General features: G+C 60.4%; 1 protein-coding gene across 5 annotated transcripts in view; it reads right to left on the bottom strand.

The window, feature by feature from the left end:
* OSBP2 (oxysterol binding protein 2) overlaps positions 1-16,046 on the bottom strand; it is a 136,631-nt gene that overhangs the window by 12,512 nt on the left and 108,073 nt on the right. For all 5 annotated transcript variants that reach the window (XM_063350745.1, XM_063350746.1, XM_063350747.1 and 2 more), the window contains 2 exons: positions 3,032-3,230; positions 519-636 (listed from right to left, as the gene is read on the bottom strand). In XM_063350745.1, the coding sequence (XP_063206815.1) occupies positions 519-636; positions 3,032-3,230 (317 nt within the window). The remainder of the gene's footprint in view (positions 1-518; positions 637-3,031; positions 3,231-16,046) is intronic.

The raw sequence follows: 16,046 nt of genomic DNA, 5'->3' as shown, positions 1-16,046 counted from the left end.
CGCGGGGTGTCCCGGCCTGGGCACCCAGAGCCTCTGCATTGCCAGCGAGCCCGGCAGTGTGACCGTGGTTCAGATCACGGGTGCCTCCAGCCCAGGGAGGTGCCCAGGGAGGTGTAAGAGCAGGTCAAGGCAGCCGAAGGCAAGGTACTCCCTGCTTCTGCCCGGTGCTCCAAGGGATCTCCCTCCAAGTCCCTGCTCCCCTCGAGCCCACAGCACCTCTGGGACAGAGGACTCAGCTTTACCGCAGCACAGGCTTGACGTCTGCCCTTCCTCGCCTGCTTCGCTAGAGCTGGGGCCATCCTCAGCCTCGCTGGCTGCAGGGATGCGGGAGCAGCCGGGGCGGAGGCAGCCTGTTTGCCGGGGGGACACGCGTGCAGCAACCCCACGGCAGAGGATGCTGCCCTCAAGCCCCAGCACAACGGCGGGGAAACGGTCTCTCCCCTGCTCCTCCCGCACCCACGGCGGGTTCTCGCCAGGCTGCACCGTGCAACGCGTGGCCCTGGGGCGGGGGCTCGTACCTGTGGTGCTTGGGGTCTGCGGTTACAGTGATAAAGGCTGGTGCATCCTCCATGGCATCAAAATATTCCGTCTCTTCATCTTCATCACTGGCCTCCCCTTTGGCGGACGGCACACTCCCTGTCGGGGCAAAGGGTTTGAGGTGCTCAGGTGCTGCCTGTCCCCTTTCAAACCCCACTAGCCTGTCCCCAGAGCCCACCCTCCTCCCGCCATGTCCCCTCTAACGCTGGCTCCCTTTACAGCTCGTCCCCCTCCTCTCTAACCCACTCCACGACGAGAGGATGCCGTACAGATTTCCAGATTCCGAAAAAACAGAAGGTGCCCTGGCAACGCGCGTCTTGCTCCTGCTCCCCTGTCCGGGCACGCGAGGCTTCCCTGCCGTGCTGGGGAGCCCCTCCAAAAACGCCACCAGGCTGCCTGAGCCAGACACACGCGCGTGACTCGCACGCCCAACCGCCTCTAACGCGGCTGCCACTCCAGCACCGCCCCGTCTGCCGGGAAATCCGGTCTGGATTAAAGCAGAAAAAAACATATCACATGTTTCAGGTGATGCTCGGAGACATTTCCCGGCTTTGGAGTTTTCCTGCCCTGCACTTACAATCATTTCTCTTCCATGCTGCAGTGGGAGAGATCGCTACGAAGCCGGGAGTGGACATTAACTGCGGTGATTTTTGAGATGTGGTGTGACTCCCCTGCTCCTGCCCTTGCTGCGCTGCTCCCCGAGCGCAGCCTCGCCGCGGCCGTCACCGCTCTGCCACGGAACCCCCGCTCCAGCAGCCCGCAGGGCACACGGCAGGGCTGACCACCTCCCTCGGGATGTACCGCTGCTCCGGCAAGGGGGACACCGGGGGTGTCCGGCACATGGAGGGACCAGGACGGCCGCCCCGGCTCTAGACAGCTCACCGCAGCCCATCTGGTTCAGCGGCTCGCTCGGCTTCTGGCAGGGCTCGGCAACCTCCTTCCCCGCACCATGGCCGCGCTCCTCCGCAGGAGCAGCATCACCCCTTGCGATGGGGTCGGGCCAGATTTGTGCCTGTCCCTGCACCTCCCCGCCCTCCCCAGCCGCGCCACGGAATCACTGAGGTTGGAAAAGAACTTTCAGATCATCGAGTCCAACCATCAACCCACCGCTAACCCGTGTCCCTCAGCACCGCGTCTGCCTGGCTTTTAAATACCCCCAGGGATGGCGACTCCACCACTGCCCTGGGCAGCCTGTTCCAGGGCTTGACAACCCTTTTGGGGAAGAAATTGTTCCTAATTTCCATCCTAAACCTCCCCCCGCACAATGTGAGGCCGTTTCCTCGAGGCCACGCAAGAACAAGGGCAGTGCCTGGCGCTGTCATCACCCCCCACAACAGCCGCCATTCTCTCCCTGGAGCCTATATATCATTTAAAAATAAGACAAGAGACTATTTGCAGTTTTTGGCTACCAGGCTGTAACTAATGCCTCCCGCAGGGAAGGAGATTTGGCATGAGTATGCAAAGCTGTTAAGATTTTATTGCCCAGTAACTCTTGAGAACAGCAAATGAGCCCTGGCCGTGCCACCAACCCCATGCGCAGCCGCGACCTCGGCAGTGCCAGGGGACCCCGGGCTTCCTCCGAGCACCCTGGCTGCCCTCCAGCAGCCAGAGACATGCCCGCCGGTGAGCGCTACGGCTACCAAAACAGCCTGGAATAGCGTGAGGGAGCTGGGGACACAGCCCCCTCCTGCATCCGTACCTTGGGGATGTCCAAGTCCCCAAGCAAGGAGCAGCAGGCCAATTAGGGACAGTTATGGTGTAACGAGAGCCATTAGAAATAAACCATGGGTATACGGGGCATTGCCTTGTGCATCCTCCCCATCCCTGCCGACTCGCTGGGAGCAGCCCAGCAGAAAGCCCCCGTCCATCCTGGGGCTTCCCGCTGTTGCCAAAGCACATCCCTGAAATGTTAGTAACCGGCGTTGAAAGGCCCTACGCGTATTCCCACGAATAACGAGGATTCTATCCTTGAATTTATGACGCATTGAGCTAACGAAAGGGACTCCTCATCAAGGCAGGCGAGTGTCGTGTCGTTTCTGAGGAAGCACATCGAGCACAAGGACCGGGAGGATGGTACCGATCTACACGTCTTGGGAAGCTGAGCCAACTTGGCAGGAAAGCGAAAATCCGTAGTGTCCTCAGCTGAACTACCTTCACCGTAACAGTAAAAATCACGCCCATAGGTCGAGAAGACCCTTGCCCAGGTGAAGACCCTTCCCTGGAGCACGCGTGGGAGCTGTAACTCGGCAGTTGTCGTTGTATGCAAATTAGTAGCCAATCGAATACAGGCAGGAGGTACTAATAATAGAACGATGTTGTAAAATGGGTATCAAAGTCGCGCGGAGAGTTCTGATAGGAGGAACGATCCCCCCCTGCACCCATCTAAAACCCAAAACCAGTCTCAGAGGGTCTCCCTTGAAGCGGGTTTTACGGTCACGCCGCGGGGCTCTGCCCCCCGCGGGCACCCAACCCCAGCCCCGGCCGCCGCGCTCACCCTTGGCGGTGCTGGTGACGCCGGTGTTGCTGGAGGACAGGCCGGGGGCCCCGCGGCAGGCTCGCTCCAAGCTGTTGTGCTGCTTGGCTAACTGCTCGATGGTCTCCTCCAGCCGGATCCTCTGCTCCCGCTCATACTGCAGCGCCCGCTGCCATTTTCGGCTGTGAGTTTCGGCTAAGTCCAGGAAATCGCGACAAGCCTGGAGGGGAGGAAGGGACACGTCAGCACCCGGCATGGCCCTCGCAGCTCGTCAGCTCGTCACGGAGCCAGCGCCGGCACATGGTGACTCCAGAGGTGAGTCCCCACCGCTCCCCCTCCTCCTCCTCTCCCAGCACCCTGGTTTGACAGAATGCAACCCCAGAGCTTTGCACCATCCCCTACATCCACGGGGCTAAAACCGGTTCAATTCTGACCGTCCAAACCCGGATCACCTTGAGACATTGCTACAACACAGACAACCACCCTAAGTCCACGAAGCCTTCGTGACGTCCCACCTCCCAGAGCAGCCCCGATGGCCATACCCCAGCCCCATCGCCGGTCCCCGGGGGCCCAGGGCTGGGCTCGCACAAACCTCAGCCAAGCCCAGCCCTTCGTGGGTGCCCCGAGATCCCCAGCAGCCACCTCCATCCCCAGTCCTGCAGACGCGGAGAAGAGGGACAGGACGACGGTCCCCAGGGTGACAGCCACAGACAGGAGAGGATGCCGAAGGCCAGGAGATGGCGAGCCCTTTGCTCCAAGGAGGCAGAGAGGGAGGATGCCCAGCTCGTCCCCAGAGCCGCCCAGCCCAGCGGGCAGCAGAGAGCCTGGCCTGGCCCCCATAACATGTTCACCATGGCCAAAAGCCTTCTCCTCTCCACGATGGGCCCTCGGCACCCACCAGCCATGGGGGCCCAACCAGCCACGCTGGGGGCACAAGGGCGGGAGGGCTCACGGGATGCACCGAGTGATGCCTTGCAGGATGCTCAGCGTCCCTGTCCCGTGCCAGCAGGGACACCCTGACCCAGGCTGACAGGAGAACCCCTCGGTGCCATTAACCGCCACGGCCGCGATGGCACGCATCGCCCGCCCCCGGTGCGCACCGAACGCCCTGCCGGAGATTTCCAGGCGCGGGACGTCCATTCGGGGACGGGACCCTGGCAGCTCCCGCGAGCTGCCTTTCTATTGCCTGAGGAGAGCGAGCCAGCCCTCACTGCTCTAGCTGAAGGTTATTTTTTTTTTATATTAAACACCGAGTTATATTAAACACCGCTCGGCTTTGCTGCTTCCTTGGCAATCGACCCCAGGCGAAGCCGAGCACAGAGGCAGGGCTGCTCCTCCTCCTCCTTCCCTCCCCTAAACCTCGGCGAGCTGGGACGCACTGAACAGCTTCTTAGGCTTAAAAGTAGGAAAATGTGATGTTTGTGGCAATTTTACAGGAGTTTGGAGGCAGGCTGGCAACTTGCAGGCAAATGAAGTCATCACCACACCAAGGGAAGTCCTCTTTACATAAACGCTGGCCTGAAAAACTCAAAACTATTCAAAAAAGATTGAAATCAGAGAGTTTTGAACGTCCAACAGACTTCTAACCATCCCCAGGCCTCGGTTATTTCCTATGTTTCCATCTACTTGGATTTCACGTGTGATTTATTCAGCTCTCGGCAGGTTACTCTAAATTTTGGCTGCAGGTGGCACCGGAATATCGAGGTATCTCCTGCTCAAGGAACAGGTTCAGGGCTTCAGCTTCCATGACCTGGCCTGATTTTACCAGGATTTGTCCAAGAAAAGCTCCGATACGTCAATTCCTCATCAAACCTCTCCTTTGGACAGGAGCAGGATTTGAGTCTCTCATCCAGGGGACGCTCTTCCTTTCGTAATATCAGAAACAAATCACCAGGAAAGCGACACAAAGCAGCAGGTTTTCGTATTTCAGGTGAAAAAGCATGAGGAGAGGGAACGAATATCCCGTGATAAGAAAGGAAAACGCAGGGGGTGGGCACGTGTGCCATCGGTGACCTCCTGAACACTGCCACGTCCCCGGGGCACGGAGCCCCCGGTTGCGGGAAGAGGCAGGAACTAAACTTGGATCAGACAAACGAAGGACAAACGCAACGAATTTGGGCCTGTCCTTTGGGAAAAAAAATAACCATCGGTGTAACCCACCGTATTTTAAAAGCTCTTTTGCTGCTACTCACCTCCGCTCCCTCCTGCTTCCCAGTGCACGGAAGGACCCGGCCCTGCCTTTGTGTCATCCCCATCCCCGCCTGCTCCCACCCCGCAGGGCTCGGCCCACGCGCCGCTTCCTGCAGGGTCCGTCCCCGCATCAAACTGGGACTGAATTTGAACCCGCAGACCCGGGGTGAGCTCGAACCCCCAGGCCGCGCTCCTGCAAACCCGCTGGTTTTTTCCAGCGCGACGGGTACACGCAAGTGTCCCAGGGGCGAGCCCCGACGTGCATCCGCCTTCAGCCATCGTTAAGGCTCTCTAACGAGACGCAACCACGTGCAGTTTTGCCAGGCAGAATTAATTCAGCTGAAAAGTGTCTGCAAGCTGCGAACGCGGGTTTGTCCTACGGCGTCAGCTTCTCAGCCTCTCCATTCCCCGTTGTGGCCATCAGCGACCCCACGAGGCACCTCGGCGGTGCTGGCACTGCGATGGAGACACCCACCTGCCCGGGAAATATCCGCCGGGAGCACCATGCTGAATGGAATTCAGGCTGTACCGTCAACTACGAGAGTGGCAAAACCCTCTGCGCATCCTCAGCACCGCGACGGGCAGCATGGCTCCCGCGCGCGGCGAGACCCCCCCCGCCTCGGAGCAACGCGGCAGGTCCCCCCGCTTTCCCCTTTCTCTGACTGCGGGCAGGGAGGTGTCGGGGTCCTGTCCCCCTAAATTCCGAGCCGTGCTCCCCATCCCACCCCAGCCCCCCCAGCCTGACGGGGACCACCCGGCTCTTCCTGACAGGAGCCACCGACGCCATGGGAGCCGCGGGTGGGCAGGGGGAGACATGAGGCCGCACCGCGGCCTGTCGGGGCGCTTCATGCTGCATCCTCACCTCCTCCTCTGGAAACAACTCGGCTCCTCTCCCCACCCCGAACTGTCCCATCGGAGCCACCCACGGCCACAAAGCCCAGGGGCTGACCCTGCCCTGATGCCTTCGTACCTTCAAGCTGAAGCTTCCCGCCTGTTAAAACTAACCCCTGCCCCAAGCTGGCGCACCGGCTTCTTTTATTACACTGATGCTTTGCGATAAGAGGATGAAACCACAAGGGCGAGTAATGAGAGAGCGGCCGTGACCTTCTCAGCCCGGCAAAGCTCATTATCCGCTCCGAAGGTCCCTCTCCGCAGGCAGTGGGCACAGAAATACCCGTTTCGGCACAGCTCACTGGCACCAAGGCTGGAAACTGCCGGCTCAGGGTGTTGAGCGCTTTAAAACGATGCCCTAGGAGATGACCTGTAATTACTCTGTTACAATTAAACACAGTTTGCAAGGAATAATGGTAAATTAGGGGAAAAGGAGGTAATTAGAGAGGAGCCATGGAAGGCAGCCCTCCGGTGTGTCACCAGGGAGCTGGGAGCTGCGGGATGCAGAGGAGAAATTGCTCCATCAGTCAACAGAAATCAACGTCCTATATAAAAATCAGAGCAGATAAAACCTCAGGCCGTCCCGTCCCAGGGCTGCCGAGCTTCACCGAGGATCCACATCGTATCCCAAAGGGATGTCTGCACAAGGAGCTTCATTTACAGCCATATAAAAAATAAAAATCCATGTGATGGAGAGTCGGCTGTCGGTATCACACCTTCTCCAGAGCGTGGGCAGGTTTTGGGAAGATGACCGGGATGGTCCTGGCACGGCCCCAGACCCCACCGGAGACAGCGGTACCTCCACGCAGCCGGTTGGGATGATGCTTGTTCCTGGCAGCATCCCACAACTTGCATCCGTGTGGATTTAGGGGCCGCCGGGGGTACGCACAGGGTTTATTCCCTGTTTTTGAAAGACCGTCAGGGCACGTTTCTGCAGCCCCTTCCTCTGTAATTCCGACGCTGGCACGAGCGCCCTGCCCGTGCTCTGATCCAAACCACCGCACCCACAAAGCACCCGGATCAACCTGGGCAAGCGTCACCTTCGCTCGCTGGAAGAGGAGCGATGCCGAGGGTGGTAACAGGAGAAGGTCCTGCAAGAAACGCCCCCCCGCCAAGCCCAGCTCCCCAGCTGCCAGCAGCAGCCAAGCAAATTAATTAATTTGGTTTTGTATCTTCTACAGCCGGGCAGCGCGGAGTTTCACGGGGACGCTCGCCGGCGGGGAGAGTAGCACCGACCAGGGCTCGGGGTGTATTTTTCCGCTGCTGCCTCTATCGACAGAGCTCATTCCTCAGCCAAAACGTGCCCCAGCCCCGCAATGTGGAGCCGGGGCAGCACCAGCCCACGAGCCCCCCGGGGCTGCAGGGAGCCGGGGCCGAGTAGCTCAGACACGGGCATCTCCCCCGGGGAGGTCGATATGGACGGAAAATGAACCCCAGCCCTTATCTCGGGCTCAGCTGTCTGGTTTTCCTCCATCGCACGGTCCATGAGGAGCCAGGTCTCAGCCCGCGACGTCTCAGCCCTGTCTCGGCCCCATCCTGGCTCACCGCCGGTGGCTCAAACATCCCCCCCTGGCCCTGGCCAAGGCTGGTTTTGGCCGTCCCCACCGTCGCCGATGACAAACCAGCCACTGCGTTACGGTGTTGGCTCGCGTGGCCCCAGCTCCAGCGAGGAGCCGCGCTGACCTTTCCCCAAGACAAAGGAACGCCGAACACGGCCGCAATCCCGCATCCTCCAAGGCTGTCAGCAGCAGTAATTAAAATGCCACTGGCTGCTGCCTTCCACCGAAGGACGTGACTCAACTTCCTTCTGGTTACGGCTGCAAAAGCCCGGAGAGCTGCTCCTTCCCCTCGGCCAGACCTTCCTCTTCCAGCCAAACCCCTCGTGACACGCTGTCCCCGTCCCCCCAAAGACACAGGATGGAGCCCCCGGACGCACCGGAGCCAGCACTGGGGGACACACACACCGGTGTGGCCAGCCCGCCGCTCCCAGGGGAAACAAATCCAGAAGGAAACCGTCCACGAGGCTCCTTGGGGACCAATCTGCCAGGCTGGGATGGCTTCGCCACCGCTCTCAGATGCTTTTTGCAGCTGGCTGAGCAGCGCCAGCTCCAGGGCTGTCTGCTGCCGAGCAAGGAAACGTGTCCGGGAAAATGGTCCTGGAGGAGAGGGGAGTGAAGGCAAGTGGGAGACGGGGTGGGAAGGGGGATGTCCTGCCCGGCGTGGGTTTGGGGGATGGCGCTGAGACCCTGAGCAGCATCTAGCTGCACGGGGAAGGGAGGAAAGAAGAGCGATGCTCACCGAGCCCGGCAGCCGTGGCAGGAGGCAGCATGACGGTGGGACGCTCTCTGCACCCAGAGCCGCAGCAGAACCTGGGACCGGTGGCAGGAGAAACCCCAAAGCTGCTGCTTCAAAGCCCAGATCCTCCCCCCAGCAATCCCAGTGCCAGCCCCGGCGGCACCGCCCTGCTCCCAGCAGCACAAGAGGCACGCGAAACACCCGCCCGCCCTGGGACCTTCCGAAATTAAAACCGTTTTAGATATGACGACAAAACCCACAGTATAGGCATAAACACGCGTCAACGGAGCTTCTCCACCAGCTCAGCTCTCCCAAGGACGTAAGCCACGAAAAATGCTCTTCTGGCCACCTCTCTGCAGGGATGCTGACGCGGCAACGCCAGGCACCTGCGGGCAGTTCAGCGCGGCGCGGGGAACGCTGCCCAGACCACGGCAAGGAAGCAGGAGACCGGGAATGAAGTCCCCCAGCGCCACCCTTACGACGATGTGTCCAGTACGACAAAGGAAAGCTTGCGAACAAAGCAGAAGGCAGCCACCAACAAAGACGAAGTCTTGGATTAAAAAGCTTTCCGATGAAAGTTCCTAATCCTTTAATGAATTGAAGAGGCCACTTGATTTCAAATAGTTTTTGGTTTTCCTTTCACTCTGAAACAGTTACCTGTTCTTTTACGTTTTACGTGACTGCTCAGCACAGCGTACGCTCGCCGAGAACTCCAATTTCTTTTTGTTTCCGGCAATAACAGCTTTGGAGAATCCAGTCACAACTGGGAATCCAGAAAGCCAGCCCCAGGCTGTTAAGAGGAGCGGGCTGCGGTCCCTGGGACGGGGCTTTTGCCGGCGCGGCACCCGGCACCCCCGTTCCTCACCGCTCCTCTGCCAAGGGGTGAAACAAGTCACCCACTGCTGTGCAGTCACAGCGCCCAGTTTGCACCAGCTGGCGGGTGGCTGGGGGTGCTGGGGTGCTCTGCAAAGCTCCCATGGAAGCGGCGGGGGCTGGCAGACGCCCGTGCACAGCCCAGGGCAGGATTTAACCCTCGGGCTCTTCAGTGCCAGCTGCCATGCACCGTGTCAGCTCAGCACCACGGGCATCCCGGCAAGGGAGAGCGAGCGGCTGCAAAGAGGGAACTCCCCACCGTCCTCCAACTGGTTTTCTTGGATGTTTGCAAGCGAAGATTGGCAAATCCACTCTCTCGGAGCGGCACGGGAGGCTCAGGCGCTGCTGAGGCCTGATGGCCAACAGCCCCTGGGGCCGCTCCGGCGCAGGGTGGGAGCAAAACGGGGAGCAGCTTCCCGTCTCTGCACGGCTCGCCCTCAATCTCAGCCGCTGCGACTGCAAAAGCTCTTTGAAACGCAGCCGCTGGGAAGTCCTGACACAGCACTGGCACCACAGGGGTCCGTCCTCAGCAATGGGGACCCCATGGAGGCACCAAGAGCTGGGAGACTCCCAGGGGACCCCAACCCCAAGGGTTTGTCTCTTCCCGGAGCAGACAGAAGAGGCGGAGGTGCAGCTCAACGCGTCTCTTCCTCGCAGGAGACGAGGGGTGGGAGATGCTCTCCCTGCCGTCACCGCCCCAACCACACCAGCGGTGCCCCGGGACCCCCGTCCGTGCTCCAGCCAAGAGCGATGCTGCAGCCCCTCGACCCACTGGGGCAGCCAAGGCTGCAGCAGCAGACGGCGTGACAAGGTCCCAGGACAAGCTCTGACCCAGGGGAGGAGATAAATCCCTTTGTGCCCCGGCTCCGCTGAGTCCTGACCTTGTAAAGGTTTGGCTCACTGCGCTGCACCACGCCGGGATGAATCCCGGCTCCGCTCCCCTCCTGTGGCACGACCCTGCTCAGCCGGCGCTTGGGATTTGGGCCAAAAGCCCCCCCACGCTGCTCACGGGCTGCGCTCTCCCTTGTCACCTCCTTGCCTTCCCCCGTTCTGGGAGAAGCCGGGGGCTGAAGGGCTGGGGAGCCGACCGCATCCCCCCCGGCTCCCACCTTACCTCAAACAGGGGCCGGGAGCTCCCGGGCAGAACCTGGACCTTCTGCTTCACCGCTCACGTGCACGGCATCGTCCCCAGCGGTCAAAGCTCTCGCAGACCACCCGGGATGAAGGTGGGCAGCGGTTTTCCACAGCAGTGATCCTCCCTCCGCCGAGCCGGCACCGCCAGAGGAGGCGGCCGAGGAGCAAAGCGATGGTCCCCACCGGTGACACCACAGGGACGTGAGCGGCTGCCACGCACCAGTCCTGGTGTGGATTAAGGTGATGGCAGGGGACACGAACCCAGCCGAAACTCCCAGCATCCCAGGTCATTGCTCATTCATTTCCGTAATCCCCCCGGCTCGGCCTTTCAAAGGTGAAAACAATTGCAGTCGCCGAGCAGGAGCAACGCCTCGAAATCCAGCTTACAGAACCCTTACGGAGCGGCGGCTAAATTTAGTCACAGCTGAACCCGATCTGGGTTGTAAGCAAGACACAGCCACAAATCCACGTTACGCTGGCGCGGGGACACGGGCCATCCTCCCAAAGGTCAGCGGGCAAGAGGCTCCTGGATGAAGGCACCGCAAAGGAGAGGGCAGCCCCCGGGACGCAGGATGAAAAGCAATTCCCCAGCGAGCTTTATGGCCGGGGTGCGGAGGCTACGCGCATCTAAGGACGCAGCCTTCGTGCGGCTATCCTCATCCTCATCTGCAGAGTCCACCCACCCCACAGCCTCCCTGCAGCGTGGGGGAGACCACGTCACACCCCATACGCCCACCTCCCCCCGAGCCACGGCCGCCGCCACGCAGCTGCTGCGATTTAGCAGCGCCTGGATGCACGAGGGGCTGAGGCGGCGCCGAGGTTTGCTGCGGTCCCGCACACCGGGGCTGCTCCGGCCCCCAGCCCAGCCAGGCAGGGACGGCGCGCGGGGCCGCGGGGAGCCACCCGCTAACACCCCGGAGTGGGGTCCATCACGAGGGCAGTCGGCTGCTTTCCATGCCTCCTGGAGGAAAAAGGCGATTTCTCCCTCCCACCCTGCACAAACTTTATCCGTTGCCCTCCTCAAAGGTCTCTCCGTGGCCAACCCTCCAGCGAGGAGGAGGAGGAGGAGAGGGACCGGCAGAGGATGCTGTGCCATCCCCACGCAGCATCCCACCTCGCTGGGAGACTTGGCTTTAACCCTCCAGCACCCACCCGCTGCCTCCCCGCGTACAGAGGGGACGGCGGGACACAGGAGGTGCCACAAGGTGTCCCAGGTTTTGCCGCGGGGCTGGAGCAGGGTTGGAGAGCAGCGGCCAAGATGCTCTCCTGCTCCACGAGCTCGTTTGAAAATAATTAAGGCGGCAGCAAGGCTCAGATGTACGGCTGCTCGGTCACCCCTGAACACCCCAGCTGGTGCTTACCCCGCGTTGTCTTGCGATCCTGGTGGATCACCAGCAACTAAAGATAAAAACTCCATCCATCTGCAGTACGGGCACACGGCCCCGGGGAAGCCCGGCGTTACCTGCGACCGGGTGGCAGGAGGGACAGAGGTGGCTTCTCCTCCTCCGTGGCTGGAACAAGCTGCTGTAGCAGGTCCTAATCCAGCACTGGATGTAAATCACCGTCAAGACAAGGAGGCACAGCCAAAGCGGCCAAAAGAGTGCGTTTTTGTGGAAAAGCACCACTGAGGCTCTTGCAAATTCCCATGGAGGAAGAGGCGAGGTGCCACCAAGACCCTGCCGGGGAGCAGGAGGTGAGATGCGGTGCCACCAGCTCCGTGGTCTGTCCCCGTGCCCAGCAGCCGCTGCCGCCATGGGCAAATTTAGCACCTTTCACACATTTGTCACGGCAAATATACCAGATTTCACAGCTTGTTGCAGCCTAATAGGAACGTCGTTAACAGCCCTCGGATTATTTATGCAGCTGAAAACGATCACCCGAGGTCACCCGTGTCCTGCCAAGGTGGTGGTGGTGTCACCCGCCCACGGGCATCTCTGCAGAGCCACAGCTCCTGGTTCCTCAGTGGGAGTGAACAGTCAGTATCAGACACAGAGGACACAGAGATGAAGTTAATGAGCTTGAAAACGTAAACGATCGCATCACGCTGTGCCGGCTTTTTGCCCCACAGTCTGAACCACGGGGGATGACAACCTCTTGGGAGTCACAGAATCGTAGAATCACAGAACGGTTTGGGTTGAAAGGAACCTTAAAGCCCACCTCGTTGCAACCCCCTGCCCTGGGCAGGGACACCTCCCACCAGCCCAGGTTGCTCCAAGCCCCGGCCAACCTGGCCTTGAACCCCTCCAGGGATGGGGCAGCCACAGCTTCTCCGGGCAACCTGCGCCAGGGGCTCACCCCCCTCACAGCAAAGAATTGCTTCCTCACATCTCATCTCAATCTCCCCTCTCCCAGTTTGGAGCCATCACCCCGCGCCCGATCACTACAAGCCTTTGCAAGGCTGAGCATTTCACCACCTCCAAGGGTGGTGGATGGATACTGAGGGAATGCACTCAAACCTGCAGCCCCGCCAGCCCCAAGCATTCCCGGGGAACAGCCCTGCCAATCTAACCTTTGGGGAGAAAAAAACCCACCAGGGAAGTGCCCGCTGGTCCGGGAGTGACGTCTCCTGCTCCTCAACCAGACCCTTCCTTTGCCTGCACGGGACAAGGACCACTTCATCGCTCAGGAGCGACACAAGAGAAGGCAACCGCCAGATGCGTTCAATCATCTCTCTTTCGATGGCGAATTATACAGCAAGAGCCGTCACTTCATTCATCGGGGGGAACGAGCGCCTCGCCGTTCTGCATGCGTCTGGTGCCTGGGAGATAAGTGCTCCCTTCCTTCCTGGAGTCATCAAATCCCTGGGACACATCTGCGCTGCCGCTTACTGCAAAAACAGCCCCCCAAGGGAAGGGCGATTGCCGCTCCTCTTTTTAGCTCTGAACACATTCACACCGTGTCAGCACTCCGGGCGCACGGCACGGCATAAAAATTAGCAGTTTGCATCCAGAAGGGCGAGACGCGCAGAGCGTTCGCACCGAGAGGGGCTTTAATTTGTCCTTTCCCCCCCAACCCCCCCGCCATCCCCGAAACACTCGGAAGCAGAAAGCCAAAGGGAAAATACAAGGATGGAGCCAGCCTGAATCCCCAATCATCTCGTACAAACAGTTGGATCGCAACGAGACGTGGGTTTGAGCGCAGTCATCTGCTGCGACAGCGATGGCACCCACAGCGTGCCGGTGGCCCGAGGCCAAGCTGGCTGGACACCACCAGAAGCAGCAGCGCAGAGAAACGTCCAGATCGACACAGACCGCTTAAATAACGGCAAATCTGTCCCAAATCCTTGGAGTTACCCTCAGGCGGCTCAGGAGCATCCCTGCAGCAGGAGGAGGCAGGCACACAGAGCTGCTTCTCCCTGGGGCAGGGCTGGTGGCAAGAGGAAAGCCTGAAAGACACCACGAAAAAATGAGGTGGCATTGCGTAAAAACCGGTGGGGACAGTAGGTATGGGTTCAACACCAAAAACCATCCTACTCCCTATTGCTTCTGTTTCCATACTTGTACGTGTTACATCGGAAGCAGCTCTACACCCAGGCAAAACGGGTGCCACAAAAGCACGGACATGGAAAAGCTCATTAATGCCCCAACGAGGAAGGGGAAGACACGAGAGCAGAGCGGCTCCAGCCCACCTCTCTGTGACCTGCAGATGGTGGCAGTGTGCCGTGCAAGAGGCCCAATGCTCACCCAAGGGGCTCCCAAAAGCCCCGATGGTCCCATTCCAGGTGGCACCGTGTGCCCCAGCAGTGCCCCGTTTCTCTATGGAGATCATGGACTCCCTGTGAGTCAGAGACGCCTACGAAGGAGACCACCTACGGTGGCGACCGCCTACACTTGGGCAGGAGTTGGATCTGGTCTCACGGTTGCGTCTCTGGGAGTTTTATTAACTTATCATGCTATTTTGGGCCGTCTGCCTAAATGTCACCAAGACACCAGTGTCCCCCACCGCAAGGCAGGCTCAGCACTGCTTAACCAACCAAACCCACCCTGCCCAGGGCGTAGCTCCTCGAAAGGACCTCCCTCCGGCTCCAACGCAGCAGAGACCATGACCGGCACTGACACGACGGCCAGACTCTGCCTGCAACAAGTGCCTTTGCAGAGGAGTAATCTCCACCCCACGCAATAAAGAGAGGATTAGTGGGAAACAGTGGCAAATCCGCCAGCCCGGCTGTGTTAACAGGCTCTAATCCCGAACCCACGCAGCCTTTCGGTAGGCTAACGGATCCGTCACCATCGCGTACTCAGCACGGCACAAGGAAATTTTCTGAGAACGGAATAAGCCGACGCTGCCCACAGGTTTCAGACCGAAGCGATTCCAACCGGCTCCCAGGAAAGACGCGGGGTCTGGTTTCCAAAGCATCGCTCTCCAGCGGGAAAAAAGCAATTAAAGGCAGTTGCTGGCAGCTCCTCGCCCCACACCTCGCCGAGCGGCTTCGCCAGCCGTGCCGGAGGGTCTGGCGGGGCACCGTGGTGTGCCAAGGCTGAGCTGGGGCCGGTACGGGGAGAGCTGAGACCTCACACCGGAACCTCCTCCTACAGAGCGGCTAGCCCCAAACCATTCCCTTGCCGGGTTTCACTGCTTTCCTTGGGCAATGCTCGTGTCTTCGGCTCCTTCTTCTGATGCTCTTACCTGCCCGGCCACCAGCGGGGCTCCTCTGCTGCCGCGTGTGCCAAAAATCACCTCCCCAGGAAGGTCCCGGCATTGGTTCTTCCCCCGCGGGGGAGGAACCTCCTGGCGGCTGCTGCAGCTTCTTCCTTCCTCTTCGCTTGCCCGAACCACCGAAATCCACCGCAGCGGCGTGGGGACCCTCCAGGAGTTTGCAAAGCAGAAGAGCCGACCCCACGAGAGCGGCCGGTCACCGCTTTTAGCGCACCTGGAGGCCCGATCCTGGCCCTGGTGCGCTCAGAGAGATCCGTCCTGCAAACAGCTCTCACAAACAGATTTAACGAGGCTCTCGCCAAGTTCTTGTTTTCCCATCTGCCCGATGAAGCAGACTCCGGGCTGGAAGAGCATCTGTCCCCCACTGCGGGGCTGCGGTGGCAGCGAGCAGCTGGCGTTGCCCACGGGCAGCTCCGACCCTGGGATCTGGAGGAAGCCGCTTCGGTGTGTCCCTCGGTCTCAGCCCCGTGCAATGCCTTTGCAAACGGCGGTGGCCGCCGTCAGCAGCTGGTTTAGCAGCAGCACCCCCTTATCCCGCTCCTCTCCCCGTGCCGTAACTCCTTCCTGAGTAAATCCGCGGGAGAGCGGTGCCGCCATTTCGGCGCCTTCTCCTTCGACAGACGCTGGAGGACGGAGCTGGAGAGAAGCGTCTCGGTGCGTCAGCCCGGGCGAGAGGCGAACACAACCCTTGCGACAGCAGGGGCAGAACCCCAGCAGCGATTAACCCGGCCAGGCTGTGCTATTTGCCCTCCCCACGTCCCCATCCTGCCCCAGGGGGCAATCGCCACCAGGCACAGACCCGTGGCAGCTGCCAGAGGACCACAGGAGGTCGGGGCAGGGCTCACCTGGTGCCAGCGCCGCGTTTACCAGCAGAGGCCATGCCCGCCTGGGCTGGCGCACGGTCCAGCAGAGCCGCCCATCGACACCAGGCATTGCTGACAGCGCAAGCCCCGTCTCCGATGCGCTAAGCCCCCCGAGTGCAGCCCCGCTGACCCAG

The sequence above is a fragment of the Chroicocephalus ridibundus genome, chromosome 13 (genome assembly GCF_963924245.1).
Source record: "Chroicocephalus ridibundus chromosome 13, bChrRid1.1, whole genome shotgun sequence".
Lineage (NCBI taxonomy): Eukaryota > Metazoa > Chordata > Aves > Charadriiformes > Laridae > Chroicocephalus > Chroicocephalus ridibundus.
Note: the sequence above shows the minus strand (reverse complement) of the source record. Positions and strands in the feature narration are given on the sequence as shown.